The following is a 21,240-nucleotide window of genomic DNA, read 5'->3' on the forward strand; positions in this document are numbered from 1 at the left end:
CAGCTCAGAGCTGGCGTAGGTTTCAGTATAATTTTTTCGCAGAAAAAATTATAAATGTGACGCACGCAGAGGCGGCGCCTCCTCTGCCTGCAGCTGCACCCCCGTAACTCCCCCTCTCTGCCCCACTGGCGAATGTGGCACAGATGGGGCAGATGTGAAAAAAATGATATAATAATAAGTTATATGAGCTCTTATGGAGGCCCTCTGTTCACTGTGGCCATAGTGACCCAGATCTTTACCAATGTAAGGACTACTACCTTCAGCAGTCCCACAGGTGCCACTTTGTTGTTTTATCTGTGCTCTCTCAGGGGTTGTTGCATAATTATAGTATATATCAGTATATTAGGAAATATGAGTTTACATATAAATCTTCCAGTTAAGCTATGTACATTTATATAATCATAAATGTTCTGGGATACAAATCCCTAAATCCTTGTAATCATTTAATACTTCCTGGATTTTATGTAAGTATCTATAGATCTAAACTCCTATAGAATTATTAGTAAATGAACATAAATGCATTTCATGAGGTTCCCAGACATAGGACATATGGTATCACAGCAGCTTACATTGAGTGGTATTAGATGGTATATTACTATGCATGTCAGCATTCCACTATTTCTCATGTACTAAATGAATCTTTGAAAACAAATATTAATTATACAAAGTGAAAACCCTTGATGATCTCTATATTCCCCTTTTGGATAAGAGAAGTCAGGCAGGTGTGAAACAGCGCTCCTAGTGACCAACTAAGCAATTACCTTCAGGTAAAAATCATGATGATAAAATATTTCTGTATAACTATGTAATGACCAACTAACGTGTTACTGAGTAGCACTATGCTCACTTCTTTTATAAGTTAAAGGGTTATTAATCTCTTTCTTTCAGATCTACTGGTTTCAGAAAGTTATCTCTCTCTCTCTTTCTCTCTTTCTCTCTCTCTCTCTCTCTATATCTATATATATATATATATATTTGTTATTTACTTGCTCACTCCTTTTATAAGTTAAAGGGGTACTCCGGTAAAAATCTTATTTCAGATCCACTGGTTTCAGAAAGTTTTATATAATATAAAATTTACTTCTATTTAAAAATCTCAAGTCTTCTTGTCTTCTCGTACTTATCAGCTGCTGCTGTATGTCCTGCAGGAAGTGGTGTATTCTTTCCAGTCTGACACAGTGCTCTCTGCTGCCACCTCTGTCCAGAGCAGGAGAGTTTTCTATGAGGATTTCCTACTGCTCTGGACAGTTCCTGACATGGACAAAGGTGGCAGCAGAGAGCACTGTGTCAGACTGGAAAGAATACACTACTTCCTGTAGGACATTCAGCAGCTGATAAGTACTAGAAGGCTTGAGATTTTTAAATAGAAATAATTTACAAATCTATATAACTTTCCAAAACCAGTTGATTTGAAAGAAAATGATTATTTGCTGGAGTATCCCTTTAACATCTGTTTGCTTCTACTATGTCATAGGTCTAGTCTAGCCTGTACATTGGTATCCCCTTTAGGCAGGGCCGGTTTTAGACTAGATGTGGCCCTGGGCAAAGTTAAAGGTGGGGCCCCAAATGCTGAAATATTTTAGCAACAATTTAAGGTCACCATACATTTTACTCTTTTGTTGGTGGTACCTGTTGCTCCTGGTGGGTTCGGCCATCAGTGTAAGGTGTATGGGGCTCTCTGGACAGTCCTCTGACAGATGATATCAGTGGACATAGGGGATCAAGCTTGATGGAAAATTAATGCCCAACCTCTTTGTTCTAAGAGAGATAAGCCGCCATCAGATCTGTATGGCAATGGCTTTACCCTCTCATAGAAAACACAGGAAAACTCAGATGTGCCAAATTTCTGTGTATGGGGAGGACGGGACCAGATGGGAGAGATAATTGTCAGCTGAAGGAATGTTCAGCAAGCAGTTATTGGAAGCATACGGCCACTTTTAAGGTCGTATTACACGGCCTGATATTCTGCAGAAGTGAGCGCCAATCTGGTAGAATGGAGCTCGCTTAGAGAGCCTACTACAGCAAAAGCTATGGAGGAGATTTATCAAACTGGTGTAAAGAAGAATTGGCTCAGTTGCCCCTAGCAACCAATCAGATTCCACCTACTTAGAATCTGAGTAATGAAAGGTGGAATCTGATAAGTTGCTAGGGGCAACTGAGCCAGTTTCACTTTACACTATGTTTGATAAATCTCCCCCTATGTGTATATATATACAGTATATCATTAGTGATGTGTGTGCAATCCTTGCTGTATATAGTAAACAATAAAGATATATACTACCTGATCATGTTCCCCGGTGTCCTCAGGCATTGTCTGTGATATATACTACCTGATCATGTTCCCCAGTGTCCTCACAGAGCGATAGCGTCCTGATTCGGACAATTTTCGCTCCATGTATTAGGGCCCTTACTCAGTTCAGAAGTTTACATGCCGCTACATGTCAGGACTACTGCTACATGCCGGGACCGCAGCTACATGTCGGGACCGCCTCTACATGTCGGGACCGCCCCTACATGTCGGGACTGCCCCTACATGTCAGGACCGCCGCTACATTCTGGGACTGCCCCTACATGTCAGGACTGCCGCTACATTCTGGGACTGCCACTACATGCCAGGACTGCCGCTAAATGCCAGGAATGCCGCTAAATGCCAGGACTGCCCCTACATGCCAGGACTGCCGCTAAATGTCAGGACTGCCCGCTAGTGGTGTAAATACAAGAACTATTTATATGAATTGCTTTAAAAAAATTAATTTAAAAAAATCACTATAATCAGGACCAAATATTACCTCCATACCGTTATTGAAGAAAACACACTATATATAGGCCAATATTACCACCATAAAAGTGACCGCCACATAATGACTCTATATACACTATATACAGACCAATATTACCGCCATAGAGTGACAACCGCATAATGACTCTATATACACTATATACAGACCAATATTACCGCTATAGACTGACCACTGTATAATAAATGACTGTATATACACTGTATACAGACCAATATTATGTGGCTGTCACCCTATGGCTGTACTATTGGTGTATATAGTGTATATATAGAGTCATTATGTGGCAGTCAATCTATGGCAGTAATGACTCTATATACACTGTATGCAGACCAATATTATGTGGCGATCACTCTATGGCTGTACTATATATACTGTACTGTGGCTGTACTGTATATAGTGTCATTATGTGGTAGTCAATCTATGGCAATAATGACTCTATATATACGCTATATACAGACCAATATTAATGCCAAAGAGTGACCACTGCATAATAACACTGTATACAGACCAATATTACCGCCATAGAGTGACCACTGCATAATGACTCTATATACAGACCAAAATTACTGCCATAGACTGACCCCTGTATAATGACTCTATATACACACTATATACAGACCAATATTATGTGGGCGATCACTCTATGGTTGTACTATTGGTCTGTATATAGTGTGTATATAGAGTCATTATGTGGTGGTCACTGTATGGCGGTAATATTGGTCTGTATATAGTGTCATTATGTGGTAGTCAATCTATGGCAGTAATGAGTGTATATATATATATATATATACGCTATATACAGACCAATATTAATGCCAAAGAGTGACCACTGCATAATGACACTATATACAGACCAATATTACCACCATACAGTGACCACCACCTAAAGACTGAATACCACCTTATTTTTTTCTCAATAAAATACACCGTATTGCCTTAGTGATGTCATCATACACTATACATAGGAGCTGCAGCAATTACATAGGACTGATGAGGCCGGAGAATGGCTTCAGCTCCTATATACAGTCTATTCACCTCAACACTTGGAGTCAGCAGTGCTTATACACACACACACCATTATATATATATATATATATATATATATATATATATACACACACACTCACACACCCATGAAAACACATTATACAGATACAAACCATCCAGTCCACACACTATACACAGGACATGTAACACACACTGCATTCATGCATTATACACCTACATTCATACACATTACACACTACATGTACAGTATACTTACTCCCCCTAGCATGCTGGTTGTAGTGGTGAATCCCCCTCATGTTCATAAAAGGCCTGTATTATGGACACCATATTAAAGTAGGACAAGCAGTGCATTAGAAATACATGTACATTTTATATGTCTATGTAAATAGCCCAATAGATTAACCTTAGCTCTGTACTGCAGTCCGTAAAAAGCTGACGCAATACGTATGCAAAATGTATTCATGTGACAATGTCCTAAGATTATATATTATATCATTGTCATAAAAGACACTGATCCTTATTCCAAGACAACCAGCTTTTAATCATATTTGTCTAAGAACAGGTGCAAAACTGTGCCTCCAATTTGAAAAGTAGGACAGCCCCCCCCCCTCCCATTGAATATACGGTAATGTAGATACAATGGAACATATGTTTTGTGAGTACAATATATTAGTTGTTAAAGATTAACATATATCACATAACAAAAAGATTACATACCAAAATGTATGTAAAAGAGAGGACAGATACAATGTAGACAGGTGAGAGTGTCATGGAAAGGTTAAAAATTGTAGTGCATAATATTTTTTAATGGAACTGCTGTTTTTACTATACTAATCCCTATGATATGATGACAGAAGATTCATCCCACCTGACCCCCAGGCAGCACACTTGTGGTGGTGGTGGTGTGGGGGGGGGGGGGTTCTCTTCGGTACATTTGTCCACTTGACCCTAACTTGCCAGGACTTCAACTAGGACACATGGGAGCTAGAGAAGGAGGAGCATGGTACACATGGGAGCTAGAGAAGGAGGAGCCTGGTACACATGGGAGCTAGAGAAGGAGGAGCCTGGTACACATGGGAGCTAGAGAAGGAGGAGCCTGGTACACATGGGAGCTAGAGAAGGAGGAGCCTGGTACACATGGGAGCTAGAGAAGGAGGAGCCTGGTACACATGGGAGCTAGAGAAGGAGGAGCCTGGTACACATGAGAGCTAGACAAGGAGGAGCCTGGTACACATGGGAGCTAGAGAAGAAGGAGCCTGGTACACATGGGAGCTAGACAAGGAGGAGCCTGGTACACATGGGAGCTAGAGAAGGAGGAGCCTGGTACATATGAGAGCTAGAGAAGGAGGAGCCAGGTACACATGGGAGCTAGAGAAGGAGGAGCCTGGTACACATGAGAGCTAGAGAAGGAGGAGCCTGATAAACATGGGAGCTAGAGAAGGAGGAGCCTGATACACATGGGAACTAGAGAAGGAGGAGCCTGTTACACATGGGAGCTAGAGAAGGAGGAGCCTGGTACACATGGGAGATAGAGAAGGAGGAGCCTGGTGCACATGGGAGCTAGAGAAGGAGGAGCCTGGTACACATGGGAGCTAGAGAAGGAGGAGCCTGGTATGTATGGGAGCTAGAGAAGGAGGAGCCTGATACACATGGGAGCTAGAGAAGGAGGAGCCTGGTACACATGGGAGCTAGAGAAGGAGGAGCCTGGTACACATGGGAGCTAGAGAAGGAGGAGCCTGGTACACATGGGAGCTAGAGAAGGAACCTGGTACGCATGGGAGCTAGAGAAGGAGTAGCCTGGTACACGTGAGAGCTAGAGAAGGAGGAGCCGGGTACACATTTGAGCTAGAGAAGGAACCTGGTACACATGGGAGCTAGAGAAGGAGGAGCCTGGTACACATGAGAGCTAGAGAAGGAGAAGCCTGGTAAACATGGGAGCTAGAGAAGGAGGAGCCTGGTACACATTGGAGGTAGAGAAAGAGGAACCTGGGAAACATGAGAGATGACTAAGGAGGAGCCTTGAACACATGAGAGTTAGAGAAGGAGGAGCCTGGAACACAAGGGAGCTAGAGAAGGAGGAGCCTGGTACACATGGGAACTAGAGAAGGAGGAGCCTGGTACACATGGGAGCTAGAGAAGGAACCTGGTACGCATGGGAGCTAGAGAAGGAACCTGGTACACATGGGAGCTAGAGAAGGAGGAGCTTGGTAAACATGGGAGCTAGAGAAGGAGGAGCCTGGTACACATTGGAGGTAGAGAAAGAAGAGCCTGGGAAACATGACAGATAACTAAGGAGGAGCCTTGAACACATGAGAGTTAGAGAAGGAGGAGCCTGGTACACATGGGAGCTAGAGAAGGAACCTGGTGCACATGGGAGCTAGAGAAGGAGGACCCTGGTACACATGGGAGCTACAGAAGGAGGAGCCTGGTACACATGGGAGATAGAGAAAGAGGAGCCTGGTACACATGGGAGATAGAGAAGGAGGAGCCTGGTACACATGGGAGCTAGAGAAGGAGGAGCCTGGTACATATGGGAGCTAGAGAAGGAGGAGCCTGGTACACATGGTAGCTAGAGAAGGAGGAGCCTGGTACACATGGGAGCTAGAGAAGGAGGAGCCTGGTACACATGGGAGCTAGAGAAGGAGGAGCCTGGTACACATGGGAGCTAGAGAAGGAGGAGCCTGGTACACATGGGAGCTAGAGAAGGAGAAGCCTGTTTCACATGGGAGCTAGAGAATGGGGAGCCCGTTACACATGAAAGCTAGGGAAGAAGTGATCTAGCACATACAACAGCTGAAGAAGGAGTGTAAACAAATTGAAAAGTGCATTGTAGCATGGTCTGGAATATATTCTGGAATATATTACTGAGGATGGAGTGACCTAGCACACTGGTAAGGTGGCAAATACCACAAGAATAGCTCAAGAGTCATACATGTTGGCAAAGTAAGTGACGTCTTGCACATAGAATATCTGGAAAAGGTGTGGGCATACAAAAAAAAAAATAGCAACAGTAATGAGTGAATTGGCAGAATTGGGAGCTGACTGTAGCATCCACTAGGGGGAGTTTGCAAAACACAGCTTTTAAGGTCCTTTCACACAGTACTGCAGATTTGCTGCAGATTTGTTGCAGATTCTGACTTTATTTTAAAAGTTACAATAAATCTGCAGGTTTTCAGCCCTGTGTGAAGGTATCCTTATACAGTTCCTAACTAGATGTCAAACATCTAGTATAGCTCCTAAATTCCCTAGCGGTGACTTAGCATGCTAGATTTTATGATTGAATTCTATCTCCATTGTAAGAAAAGCAGGCGATTTGGAGCTTTGAGGAACAATGTGTTCACACATTCAGGTTTTTAATTGCAATTATTAAATACAAAACTTTTAAATAAAAATTTTTAATCTTTCCTTTCTACACGTCCCGGCTTTATATTCATTAATTGCAATTAAAAAACAGCGAACACACCTCTAATTAAAAAAAAGCACAGAAAACCTAGATTAGGTAGTGTAATCAGTAGCAGGTAGGTTCCCCCTTTGCTTATAATGCATTGAATAATTCATTAGTCACGCATATATTTTATTTAAGGCGATGCAATGTAAATGTTATTCCATAGAGACCGTGTCAGTGCAATTGACAAGTTCCCCTGAAAGCCTATATCGCCCCTGTATACTTTAATCTTCTCCTGAACACCGGATACATAGTATATTGTGGTTCAAAACCTTCCACCGGCTGAGACCTGTATCAGTACGTAATTCCTTTGCCATAGAGAATCCCCAGCCGTAAATCTTGCAACAAATGAATGTAATAAAATGAGTGATTTATATATGACCTTGTTGTTTTAATTAATTCTAATGACCGACGGTTCAGGCATGGGGTATGGAGCCAGAGACCATTCTCAGGTTAATAATGCATTGATTTAGGAAATATAAAGATATCAAATATCAATAATGACACATGATCTACGATCTTGTAAAATAAATGTCAACGGGATAGATAGATAGATAGATAGATAGATAGATAGATAGATAGATAGATAGATAGATAGATAAACTTCCACAATGGAGAGCACTCTGCTTCAATAGTGCAAAGGGTGTCGGCAGCTGGAGACCGAATCCACGTCACCTCTTCAGATTATCCAAGAATTCCGCAGCACAACCAAATGTAGTGAAAAAAATCCAAAAGTGTTTATTCCGTATTCAGTAAGATTCACATGCAACGTTTCAATCTCATTGCGAGATATGTTTGAGACAGATCTCGCGATGAGATTGAAACGTTGCATGTGAATTTTACTGAATATGGAATAAACACTTTTGGATTATTTTCATTATAGATAGATAGATAGACAGATTGATTTAAAAGATACATTGTATTACTAACGTTTTGCTGTTTCATTGCTGGGCTGTAAAACATTAAGGGATGATCTGTATGTATATAAGGTGTTGTTCTGTTTACCCTACAGCCACCACACATATACGTAATTGGATTTAGATCCCATCCACCTATCCCTGCCTCTGCTCCAGGTGGCAATAACAAAGATCACATTAGGATGCGTACTAGTATGTGCAGTTTCTGTTCCTGCCAGCAGCCAGCAGCATGAGGATGTAAGAGAGAAAGCAAGTGACAGGGAAGGGAGAGACACAGAAAGGAAGAGAGAGGGAGAGAGGTTGGTTCCTTCCGAAAGATCCTCATTCATTGACACTCTGAGCTGCACACAGGAGCTCCCAAGGCCACCTGCAGCCCACTCAGCTTCTACTCCTAGAGGTCTTGTCACTGGAACCAAGGATACAAGAGATCTGGAAGTGACAGCTCAGTCCTATCTCCCTCCTCTTTTTCCCACCTCGCAGGCTGTCTTTGTCTTTTCCTGGGACATACAAGGGGAAGGAAAGAGAGAAAAGGGATCCGCGGAGGAGAAGAGGCAAGAAGGAAGATGCACATTAACCGAGAGGTTTCCGACAGTAAAGGTAATAGTGTTGGATATCATATTCCCATTGCAGCCCCTATGGACATAGAGCTGTGTCCTTGTATTTCACTGCTACTAAGATGCAGAAGCTTTGGCAATGATATGTACAGAGAGGCACACCTTGCATCCTGTTACTCTACCCATGCCTCCTGCCACAGGTAGACCCACCAGCTTCAGGTTGCAGTGTGTATGGGAAGTCTTGTTGAACCTGATCTTGTTTGTAAAGTCCCAATCCCCTGGAGATCCCCGGCACTACGGTTTAGGGTCGGTCTTTCGAGGTTGGGTTGCACAACAGTTAAATCCTTTTACAAGTGCTTGGCTCATGTTTTGTTTGTTTCAGTCTTGTGTGCTTAGGAGTTGCTCCTGAACAGGGCTGAAAATCCTCATCCCATATCCTTCTCGGCGTTCCATTCTGGTGTGTCAGATCTGAAGAAGACATTTAGGAATAATCTTACAGCTTGCATATGTATGTGCACACACACACTCAAGTTTACACATTTGTATGCCGTGCATATTCATTGGCTCTATTAGATTCTAGCTGATTGACTTCAATATTTATAGCTGCACCTGCTGCTTATACAAGGTGCCACATTCTAGCAATAGGAGCATGGCTAGGGGAGTGACAGTCGCCCTCTGCCCCTTTTATACCTGGCGCTCTGTCATGTGACCTAAAGGCTTAATGTCCTACAACCCTTACCCCAATGTCATTCTATACACTCCTTTACACTTGCCTCTTTAACGTCTCCCAATAGACTGAGCATGTTGTCATACTGTGTGTGCCCTTTGTCCTTTATTTCCTACATATTACCATGTTGTCTCTGTTATCATTTATCATTATCTTGTCATCTCCTTCACATTTCCTACCCATCAGATTAACCCTTTAATTTCCATGTTAACACTATTGCCTATTTTTCATCGTACCTGCCTAAGCTGCACCCGTACCTGGTTTGCCTATACCGTATACTATACATAGTAACCCTCATCTTCCATCCCTTATCCCTTTCCACCAACCCCTTCTTACCTTCTTCCTCCTGGCTCTTTGCATCTGTACTCCACCATGGCCCATTTACCTGTCTCCTTTTCTCTTTGTCCATACCTTTTTCTATTTCCATTCATTCTGTTTCAGAATGACTAGACCTTTTATATTTTGGTCTTTCTGTCTTGTTTGAGCTGATCAATGCTACCTCTTCACCTCTCCTTGCGTTAAGAATGACGTATCCTAGCAAGCGAACAAGTGGAGTTGGGAATGTGTGAATAGATGTCGAGCTCATGGAGGAGTTTGTACCATGCATCATCTGAGTGTTTATGAGCTCCATTTCCGTATTGTATTAATCCGAACAGACGTAGACAAGACGCGTTAGCGGTGATTATAGAAAGAAGCTATGTACAATAGGTAATTTTTACACAATGCGAAGCTTTTCTATTAAAAGTTTGCAGGAGTTAGTTGAAGGTTATATAAAGTTTTTACATAATATGTAGATAGGATTTTACATAACAAAAGGTAAAAAAATAAATCAGATGAGCAAAGTAAAAGGAAACCATAGGGAGATATTTTTGGAAGAGTGAGTTGTTCCATGAATAATAGAATGGTTCTAAATGAATTGAATGTGTAACTTTCAACAAAAGTCCTGGGAAAACTTCATTTAAAAGGAGAGAAAAAAAACTCACTAAAGAGCTTAGCTAACCAAAACCGGTCTAAGCAAGGTAGTAAATTCAATAGCTACATACCTTTCAGATTATTTTACCATTAAGATTTTTTTAGTGAATCTCGTAGACATTGCTCCCTGGCAATACAGAACCCCATCAAATAAATATTAATATTCAGCACCCTAATAACTGTCTTTAAAGTAGACACAATATACCTTGGACAAGATTTACACGTACACCTAGGTAATAAGTAAAGGTAAAAGAATTTAGGTCTAGCACAATGAAAGTTATTTTCTATAGTCAAGGGCAGTGAGGGGTTATTGTCTGGTGGTCAAGGGCAGTGAAGGGGTGAATTTCTGTATCTCTGGTGGTGTAGGACAATGAAGAGGTCATTGCCTGTATCCGCGGTGGTCTAGGGCAGTAAAGGGGTTAATATGTCTAATACTGGTGGTCTCAAAGGTGGCGAGGTTAATGTCAATATTTGAAGTGGTCTAAGGGAGTGAAGAGGTTAATGGGAACATCTCTGGTGATCTAGGACAGTGAAGAGTTTAACATTAACATACCTGGTGATCTAGGGTAATGAGGGAATTAACATGGTGGTCCATGGTGGTCAAGGGGTTACCAATTCTTGTTTGTTTAAGATGCTTGGTGTAGAGCAGTAGAAGGCTTAGTGCTGTATACCTAGGATCCAATGGATACTCATACTTTTAAGACTTTAGCAGAGTCTTGACACTGATGGTTCAGCTTCCTCTTTTCTTCTTGGGCTGATCACCCACAAGACTTCCGGCGATAAAGAGAAGACCTTTTTTCCTGAGGTGTAACATTGTGGGACAGTTGGGTAGACCTCTTGGATCAAAATCAGTCAAATCTGCCTTACATTGTTTGGCTATGTTTACACTACATCAAAGTAATGGCCGTTTTTATTGAACGATCATCATTTACCAGCAAATAACGGCTGTTATTTATTAACGGCCATTATTTGCCATAAAATGTCAGTATGAGTGCAACCTTCTCATTTTTTTATCTCAAAATCAAATTGTATTCCATAGATGGGAAGCCATTCCTGACCCCTTGACCACGTCTAGGCTCTAGAGCACAGGTGTCACACTCACAAGCCTCCAGATGTTGCAAAACTACAAATCCCATAATGCCTGGACAGCCAAAGCTTTAGCTGTCCAGGGATGATGGGGTTTGTAGTTTTGCAACAGCTGGAGAGCCAAAGTTCAGACCTGTTGGTAGTTTTTTTGTTATGTCTCTAGCGCTATATACAAATCATTTACATGAGAATAAGTGCAAAATATTTTTGCCTAAATATTAATTCTAATATTTATATTGTATAGCGCCAACAGATTCTGCAGCGCTTTTTTTTGCACAATACAGGGGTTACGTTACATACACACATTGCAGGGACCTGCTCACAAGAGCTTACAGACTAGGAGGACTGGGGGTGACACAACAGGCAGTAAGTGCTTTTTCTGCAAATGGTGCATTGTACATGATGTTACTACTACATATTATGATAGATAAGTTAAAGTTAATGTTATAAACTTACATGGTCTCAGTTACACTTAAAAAAGGAAAAGGGCTGTGTATAAATTTCAACTCTGTAGTGATAAACTGGTAAAATAAAAATGCAGATGAATATAGTTGTGGAGAAACAAAACAGGTAAGTATCCAGAAGAAATAAATGTTCTGCCGAAAGAACTGACATAAGTCTTGTATGATTGATATCATCCAGAGGAATTACATGGATCAACAGGACTTGGTATAAGGATTACCTATGGCACGTCAAAGGAGACATACCTGTTATACAGGGGACTTGTGGTGTTGTACAACTGTTCATCTTCTCAATGTGACTAAATCCCTGCGGTATCTGGAAGGGGGATCAATAGTTAAGGCCGTTAAGGCTCCTATAAAACCGCCTGAAAGCTGAAATTAAATACTTAATTACTGCTACAATTTCCAGTGATTAAAGTGCACTCACAGTGACAGCGTTCCCAAATGTCATGTTACAGTTCTTCTATTGTTAACCCCACATCTCCTCCTGTTGTCCTGCGCATCAATATTGGTAATACAGGAATCTTGGTACCTCTAGGGTTACCTCTCTAGTTTTTCTGCAATGCTGTTGGTCCTACGATCTTTCTATAGAGCAACTTTTCAGTAATACAGGGTGATGTTTACTCTGTATGAAAATTGCTTATATTTCCCCATATAGCTCTGTCACATATTTCCCCACATATTCTCTTTATTCTCTTAACGCATCCCATCTCTCCATAATTTTTTTTTGTTACCTTATATCATCACTAGTGTGGTGCTTAGGTGCTTGGTAAATAAAAAGCTTGTTGAAAGGCCAATTATTATGGGGAAGATTTATGAAAGGGTGTAAATATACACCTGGTGTAAACTGCCCACAGCAACCAATCACAGCTCCTCTTATATTTTACAAGAGCTGAAAGCTGAGCTGTGATTGGTTGCTGTGGGCAGTTTACACCAGGTGTATATTTACACCCTTTCATAAATCTTGCCCTATATATTTATACAGCCTTAAAGGGGTTATCCAGCACTACAAAAACATGGCCTTTTTTGCCCCACTCATCTCCAGGTCAGGTGTGGTTTCCAATTAAGCTCCATTTACTTCAATGAAACTGAGTTTCAAACCCCACCCAATCTGTTGTTGTAGCACTGGATTAACCCCTTTAAGTGCAGGTGGGGAGGGGGGATTATAGTTACTTCTCTGGTCTTCTGTCTTCACTATCACCATTCAGTGGCTGCAGCTGTTTTCCTCCTCAGCTGCTAATTGGCTGAGCCGCCATACCAGCAGAGCACAGTCTGCCCCCAGGGGATTATCTTAACCCCCTGGGGGGCCAGACTGTCACCTTGTAAGAATTCAGGCTTACCAGGTAGCCTCAACTTTCTGAGGTTTTCAGGTACACCAGACACCTGCCCCTCAGCTGAGCAGGGGACACCTTGTCAAATGCTCAAGTCTCCCATTGTTTTCAATGGGGCTTGTTAATCGAGCATTGAAAAATACTCAGCGTAACTAACGATCATTTTAATGCTCGCTCAACATCACCATACATATCCTTCTATGAATCTAGAAACCCACTTCTCTTTCTCCTTATGGATTCTCCTTAAAAAATGTCTATGACCCTCAGTGTATGTACCACAGCTTCTAGTATAAACACCTGGGCTCTGATTCAAAGCTATAGCCGAGCCAACCTCCTTCCTCCTTATGGAGTCTCCTTATAAAATGTCTATGACCCTCAGTGTATGTACCACAGCTTCTGGTATAAACCACTGCCAATAATGTGATTCAATATATTATGTCAGTGTCATAATGTATAGGTCTATATTCACTGTAAAACCTAAGTGTAGCATTTATATCTAGTCTGATTATATCATTGTGCAATTAGTATAATAAGCCACAGCAAGCTAATAGAACTGCAGAACGACGTGTCGGACCCAAACCATAGAAGCCCAATTACAATTGTAACTTCCACAGCCAAGGACAATAGAGGTGGCCCATTCTGGTTTGGTCTCACAAGCACATGGAAACATGGATGTGGAAAATATTCTATACTCATACAAATACTGTAGGATGAGGGCACTAAAACCTATTATACCACTTAGTTAGGAGAGCTGTGGTGTCAAGTAGCTACAGAAAGACACCTGAGGGCTGTTCACATGACTTTTTGGCCATATGCCATGGATCTATGCGAAATATACCGCGGCATGCCTTAGGGTTCAAAAAGATTAATTTAGTCTTTTGTACCTAACAGAAAGTCAACACAGACAGACTCACCGTATGTCCTCTTTCACTCCTGAATGTAGAGGATTCATAAAAACTCACAGGTATTTCCACTTTTAGGCCACGTTCACACTACGTATATGTCCGGCCGCATATTTTTCGCGGCCGGACATATACGTATGAAACTCCGGCCGGGACTTTACGCAAGTTGCGGCCGGATACGTACGGACCGCGGACTTACGCCCGTAGTGTACTTACGCTTCCCGAGCGCTCTTCGTAGCGATCTGAAAGCGGTCTTTAACTTGGAAATCTTCGCCTAGCCCCGGACACCCCACAGAACCTTTTGGATCGGAACAAAAAGCTGGCAAAATGAAGAAATCACCACTATGTACGGGACCGCATGTTACTCTACGGGCGTAAGTTACGGCATTTCTGTCCGGAAACAATGGTCTGGTTCAATTTTTACGGCGCCGCATACGATCCAGGCGTAAGTTCGTACGTAGTGTGAACTGTGCGGCCGTAGATCGTATACTTTCCATTGTACGCAAACTACGTAAGTTTCCGGCCGCTTATTCACGGAACGCGCTACGGCCGGAAACTTACGTAGTGTGAACGTAGCCTTAATATTAATCTATAGTTAATATAAGTCCAGCACTCTGGCCACATGTAAGACATACCAATATAACCCAAAGTCTTCATAATATACAGCATGCATAAAATAGGGTTTCAGATAATTCCAACGCGTTTCATATCGATAAGGGTTCTTTCTACAGTTTATGCTAAATTTTATGAAGACATTTAGAATAAAGTATTGAACCTCCCTATATTCCCTTCTCATACAGAAGTATAATCGGTTGACCCTATTGCTACACCTTAGACGCAAAGTGGATCCATTATAATAACGTTTTAATAGATGCCTGTGGCATACAGCCAGAAGAATCCCTAATTTCTATCTCAGCTACGACGGCATACAGTATGTTGAGCAGAACACTTACATGTCTTCTTTATTTAGTTACTATGACCTCATCTTTTTTCTGCAAGCTTCCTATTATGAGCAACCATTATTAAAAGAAATGGCACGCGCTGCAAAATGCTGTTGCTCGTATACCTGGTTTGGCTAAGAAATGGTTAAAGTACGTTGTTTTATTCTTATGAAGAGGATGCATGACTTGCATACAGCATTCTGGTTTGCGTTCGGTTTCTATTTTTCACAGTCTGTATAACCGGTGAAGATGTAAGAAAGGCTGAGGCTTCTGCAGGTTGTGAATCTGCTGCTTGCTCTTGCTGTTTGCACAGAGAATTCCTTCCGTGCGGCGAACTGCCTCTTACACACACCTACTAACTAAAAATAAACAGCGGTTAAAGGGACATGGACGCCTACTCAGGCACTTCAACATGAGTGGACGATTAGACTACGTGGTCTGCAGGGGGTAAAGCAACTGTTGGAAAGGTGACCCTGCACTTTACTGATAGACATGCATTACGTTGCATGATTTCTCTGCTACGGATTCTTGATGCTACATATGTAGCGAAATAACACATAATTTCCTATTCTTATAATCGGTCTTTTAGTGCTGGGGAATAGTTGTTGCAGGGATTATTTGTTCTGTGGTTTAATATGAACATGTCATCATCTCTGCTTGCTGTCAGTGAATGGGAACATTCTTGTTTACAGCCAGAACACCGAGAAGATACTGTACCTAAACCATTACATAGCTGAGTTTGTAATATAATTGTATCCAGTCTAGACAGCTATCTGACTGCCAGATAAACATCAGCTTCAAGATCTCTCCCCTGTCCTGCAGGTGAAATGCATCAGCCTGGAGCCCAAGCTGCTTAATGTGTAGAAGACTGTAGCACACCCTCTTCATCCATATGGGGTGGTTTAGGAGGCACGCTGGTGGGTTTCTGCAGATTCAACATAAAAGAATGGAACAATTACAGACAAATTCTGACATAGGGGAATCTATCCTAAAGCTTTTAATATTTTCTTTAGCCATACAAATAACTGGGCAGGTAGTGCCAAACTCTTAGACCGAGGAGTGTAACCAATATGCCAAACGACCGACTCCTACTGTGCAAGTGCGCCTTACTAAAATCGAACGACTGCTTAGCAGGTAACTTATGCCAGCCATGACTTAAGTAGTATAATAACTAGCAAGAAAGCACATAAAGGAAAAAAACACCATGAAAACGCAAGACCAAAAGGGAGGATGGGCAGGCAAACCGGCTGCAAGTAAGTCCAGTGGAGACTGAGAGCAAGAGGAGGAAGCTCAGGGGATTAAAGGGATAGGAAGGGGTTACATGGAGGAGGGAAACTGCCCTATTGGCCACAGAGCTTATAGGAAACACCCAGGAGCTGCGAACAATCAGGGTTTAGGAGGAAAAATAGATGGGTGCATGAGCAGTCAGGTGCAAGATAGATAGATCGATAGATAGACAGACAGATAGACATATGTTTGAAACAACATGTGGGTTAAGAAACAGCGCCACTCTTAACCATTGGTTTTGTTTGGTATTGCAGTTTGCCCCCTTCCCACAATAGACTGTTATTCTCTGTAGATTCATCACTACGGTCCTAGCATGGGAAGAATAAGTACATTACCGTATGTGTTCTTACAGAGTAAAATGATCATTAATGCTTCCCGTAATGAGCAACGTCAGGCTTTGTCTGTTGGCATATTAATACAGATACGTCTCGAGCAAAAGAAGCCGAGCTTTTAGCAATCTTATTATTCTTCATTAAAAACCTTCATGTCAGACAGATATTTTCTTAAAAATTCTGAAATATCGAGATGTGGTAAAAAACAGGTGGGGGTGCAAGCAGCTACAGGCTGCTGAAAATTGTGTGGCCACGAGCAGCTGTGTTGACACATGGCATGGAAATGATGTTCATCCATTATTTCATGATGCCCAGACTACAGGATGCTCCAATTATTGTAATCTATAAATAATTACTGGTTGAGCCCTGAAGTGAGGTTGTCATTGATCTATAGACAACAAGAGTCCAATCTTTGGCCCTCAGCATTATCCCGTTTGCTCCCACAGGAGTCTTAGGAAGTTCAAGCACAGAGCTGATGATGTTTGACGGAATATACTCTATATTCATGTGTAAAAACTAGGCGAAAATGAATGTAGGAAAGCGACGGAGAGGAGGAGGTCCCCAGGCACCTAACCCAGATCCTAGAAATGAATGCGTCTGCCTGCGTAAGAGGCACAGGGATAAATGGTGGAGGTGACAAAACAGACGGGAAATGAAGGCCAGGAACAACAGAGGTAGAATACAAAGATGTTATCATAACTAGTGTTCAGTGAGCATGCTCAGTCAAGCATAGTGCTCCATCAAGCTTCAGGATGCTCGAGCTCGATGCCTGACCAAGCACGTCATGGTGCTCAGGTAAAGGTGGCCATACACCTTAAATAACTGATAGCTGAACAATTGCTTGTGTAGTGTCCCAGTACAGGTGTTCCACTAAGTCCTGTATTCTAGGTGTCCAAAGGTAACTCTGTCAGGTGTCACACTCTGGGATGATGAGTGCCTTTCCACACCATCACCACTTGGTGTCTCACTCTCCCCTGTCTGTTGGCATAGCTGAAGGTACAGTATGGAAGAATTAACTTGTGTGTTTTACTGTTATGTGTTCAACAATCACCAGCTCAGGTGATTCACAATGTCTTTACTTATCACCCTCTTACACCTCACTTATTTTAGCATAAGAAAGTTAGTCCTGTAAACCTCTATAAAGGAAAGTTAGTTCCTGGTGGGAGAGTCTTCTGTTAAGCCCCTATTACAGGGGGCGACTGAGAGGAGCCGTCAGCGCTCATTTGCTCCTCGTTCCCCACTCGCTATTATACACTAAGTGCAGGGGGGGATGCCCGGGTGATCGCTAGATTGTCCGGGCAGCCCATAGCAGATAGGAGCAGTCTGCTGCTGCCGCTTCTACTTCACAGAGCAACTGCAGCATGTCGCTGCTATCATAGTTGTTTGTCTTTCAACATGTTGAAAGACAAATGAAAGCAAGGATCTTCTGACATCGTCATGTCGGCTGATCGTTGCCTTCTATTACACAAGACGATTATTGGCCATAACGGCCAATACCGGAAAATATGTCCGATAATCGTCTTGTATAATAGGGCCTTTAGTTGGATCTGGAGAGAGAAGATTCCACCAGTTGTTCAAGCCTGGGACTCGTACTACCGCGCCTGAAACTCTGTGGACTTGTTTGCCATAAGGCTTTCTTCTTCACCTATGTTCTTATCCTTACCGTAAGTTTGAGAGTTTTCTTACTACACAAAGACACTACAACAGATCCCAGCATACTGCACTACCTAGACAAGGTCCCCAAGACAGCCCCCTAAACTACTCAACTCAGCTATCCTTCTTAAGCTACTATCTACACCCCAAGCACCTAAAGCTAAACATTCTGGAGCACTTCCTACTGAAAAGTATTACTATTTCATTTATTGTTCTAATATATATATATATATATATATATATATATATATATATATACACAGTATATAGCCTATTTTGGGAAACAATGTATGAAATGCCTTAGACATAGTACAATCTCTAAAAATAACATTCAGGGTAAAGTCAGACATTGCAGATTTCTTTTGGAAATTTGTAATATGTAAAACAAGAAAAACGACAAAACTTCAAATGTGCCAAAACAGCCTAATATTAACTAGCCCAAAGTTATTTTCCTTTATATGAATGAATTCCATAACAGATAACTTCAGACACTGGGGCTTTGACTAGCACACTTTGCCAACAATCCAGGAGCTTGTATATTGAGCACATTCTGGTCTTGTAGGTGTACTCATGAGATTGATGGAGATGGATGAAATACATTTATTTGCTTATTTAAAGATAATTAAATTAGATGAGTTAGAAAGCGTGAGCTCCTCCATCATTGAAATGACAAATTTCCTAAATGAGTCTTTTTCTAGTAACAGAGAAACAGAAAACATGACATATTGGCTACAGAACACTTACTTTTAATTAAAGTTTGCCTATATTTTACTATAGTCTGCTTACTATGGGTTGGGTTATTGAAGGTCACTTTGATGAATAAACTAAAATCTTCCCCAAGGACCATGACTAGATATGCAGTCGGATTCTGAAGTGGGTAAACCTCGGATTCCTGCCAAAGTCCGGAATGTGAATATGCTGTTATGCCGCATGCAAACCTCACAAATGGAAATCTGACTTGTAGGTGACTGCAGGTCAGCATGTTTCACTATAACAGAGATGAATTGGGAGAGTCAATAGACAAAAGTTCATCTTTTTTTGTACATCTTAAAGTGACCTTGTAATTAAAAAAAAAAAAAAAAAAAAAACAACAACAAAATAATGTTAGATGTTTTAATTGGTCAGTACTGAGACCCCACCTATCTTGGCTGAGTGCTTGTTCTCCCCACTTTTTCCTCTCTGCAGGAAGTAAGTACTATCGAAAGTCTATGAAACCAATATTTTTTTTAGCTATTTTAGAATATGTTCAGTGAACATATTCACTGAACATAGTCTAGGGTCTAGTGCAGGTAGTGCAGGTACTTTGTTGTATGTGTGGTTACACCGCTCTACTTATTATTCTTTGCCAACAAAATAATGTTGAAACAGATGTGAACATCAGTGTAGAATTAAATGTGTATTCTTTTCTGTGCTTTATATCCCCTATCCATAATGTAGAGGATAATAAGCTAATCGGTGGAGGCATTACTGCCTGGAGTGAGTCCTACTGATCCTGAGAATGATGATCGCCCTGCAATGAATGGAGCACACAACTCCAACATGGCCAGCACTTAATTCTCTATGAGAGTGCCAAACGCGCTTATGCCAAGTCTTTGGTGCCCCCTTAGAGAATGAATGGAGCGATGGCCTCGTAAACATGCTGAGCCCTCCATTCATTGTAGGGTGATTGCTTAGAAAAATAAGGGGATTATAAGCCCAATTTAAATACCCCTTCAATGATTTTTACAGTTTCTTTAAAATTCTATACAGAGAAGCAAAAAAAGGGGGAAATATTTAGTCAATTCAAACCTTGGTTCACCAATATGCCCATTGCATCTCCCCAAAATGGTTATGGAACTATAAATATGGCTCCTTACTTTCAAAACTTCATTTACTTCTCTAGGGAGTCATAGATTCTGTATTCACCGGCTGCAAATTCACAGCGTTCAATTCCAATAAAACAATTTGCTTGCTTTCTTCTTCCTTAATACTTGCTGCCCAGCATCTGTTATCCACGTTGGAAACCAAGATAACACAAAAGCTGTTGAATGCATTAATAAACTATGTTATATAGGAGTAATTTATGAATTATAATTAAATAATACATGCTTAGTTCTGGAACCCAAGGGGCCTAAAAAACAGGGTGATTATGGACCTAATAAGCTGATATTGCCTGTGTAATAGGCACATCAATCAGCTTACAAATGAGCATATCCTAATTTGTAAAAAAAAAAAATACATCCCTAAAAATCATTGCTGCCCCCTGTGGAAATGGAGAATGTTTGTCTGACAGTGAGGAGAGTAAAGGCCCTCGTGAACAATCTAGGGATAATTCTTGAAGTCACGTCTTTGCGATATTTGATTTATCTAAAGGCTACAAGATTATTTCATGGTAAACCCCTGTCTGTAAGGGTTAAAAGAGAGAGAAAAAAGTAAAGCTGGCTATGCTCTAGAGCAGTGATTTTCAACCTTTTTTGAGCACACTTTTTATACTTAAAAAATCCCGGGGCACACCACCAACCAAAATGGCACAAAATGACACTAAAACAGTACATATTATACATATAGTTAATAATATAGATTCTAAATGTATTTATACTCACTCAGTGTGAAACCTGGGCCTGTTTTCTTCTCCCCCCTGTGCTTCTCTCCACCATACTTCTCCCCCCCCCTGTGCTTCTCTCCTGTGCTTCTCTCCACCATACTTCTCCCCCCTACTTCTCTCCTGTGCTTCTGTCCACCATACTTCTCTCCCCCCTGCTTCTCTCCACCATACTTCTCCCCCCTGCTTCTCTCCTGTGCTTCTCTCCCCCTGCTTCTCTCCTGTGCTTCTGTCCACCATACTTC

The 21,240-nt window shown here is 41.5% G+C and overlaps 1 protein-coding gene across 6 annotated transcripts in view; it reads left to right on the forward strand.

Annotated features, from left to right (window-relative positions):
• Positions 1-8,394: 8,394 nt before the first annotated feature.
• SYT7 (synaptotagmin 7) overlaps positions 8,395-21,240 on the forward strand; it is a 289,629-nt gene continuing 276,783 nt past the window's right edge. For all 6 annotated transcript variants that reach the window (XM_069965682.1, XM_069965683.1, XM_069965687.1 and 3 more), the window contains exon 1: positions 8,395-8,765. In XM_069965682.1, the coding sequence (XP_069821783.1) occupies positions 8,732-8,765 (34 nt within the window). In that variant the 5' untranslated portion in view covers positions 8,395-8,731. The remainder of the gene's footprint in view (positions 8,766-21,240) is intronic.

The sequence above is a fragment of the Dendropsophus ebraccatus genome, chromosome 4 (assembly GCF_027789765.1).
Source record: "Dendropsophus ebraccatus isolate aDenEbr1 chromosome 4, aDenEbr1.pat, whole genome shotgun sequence".
NCBI lineage: Eukaryota > Metazoa > Chordata > Amphibia > Anura > Hylidae > Dendropsophus > Dendropsophus ebraccatus.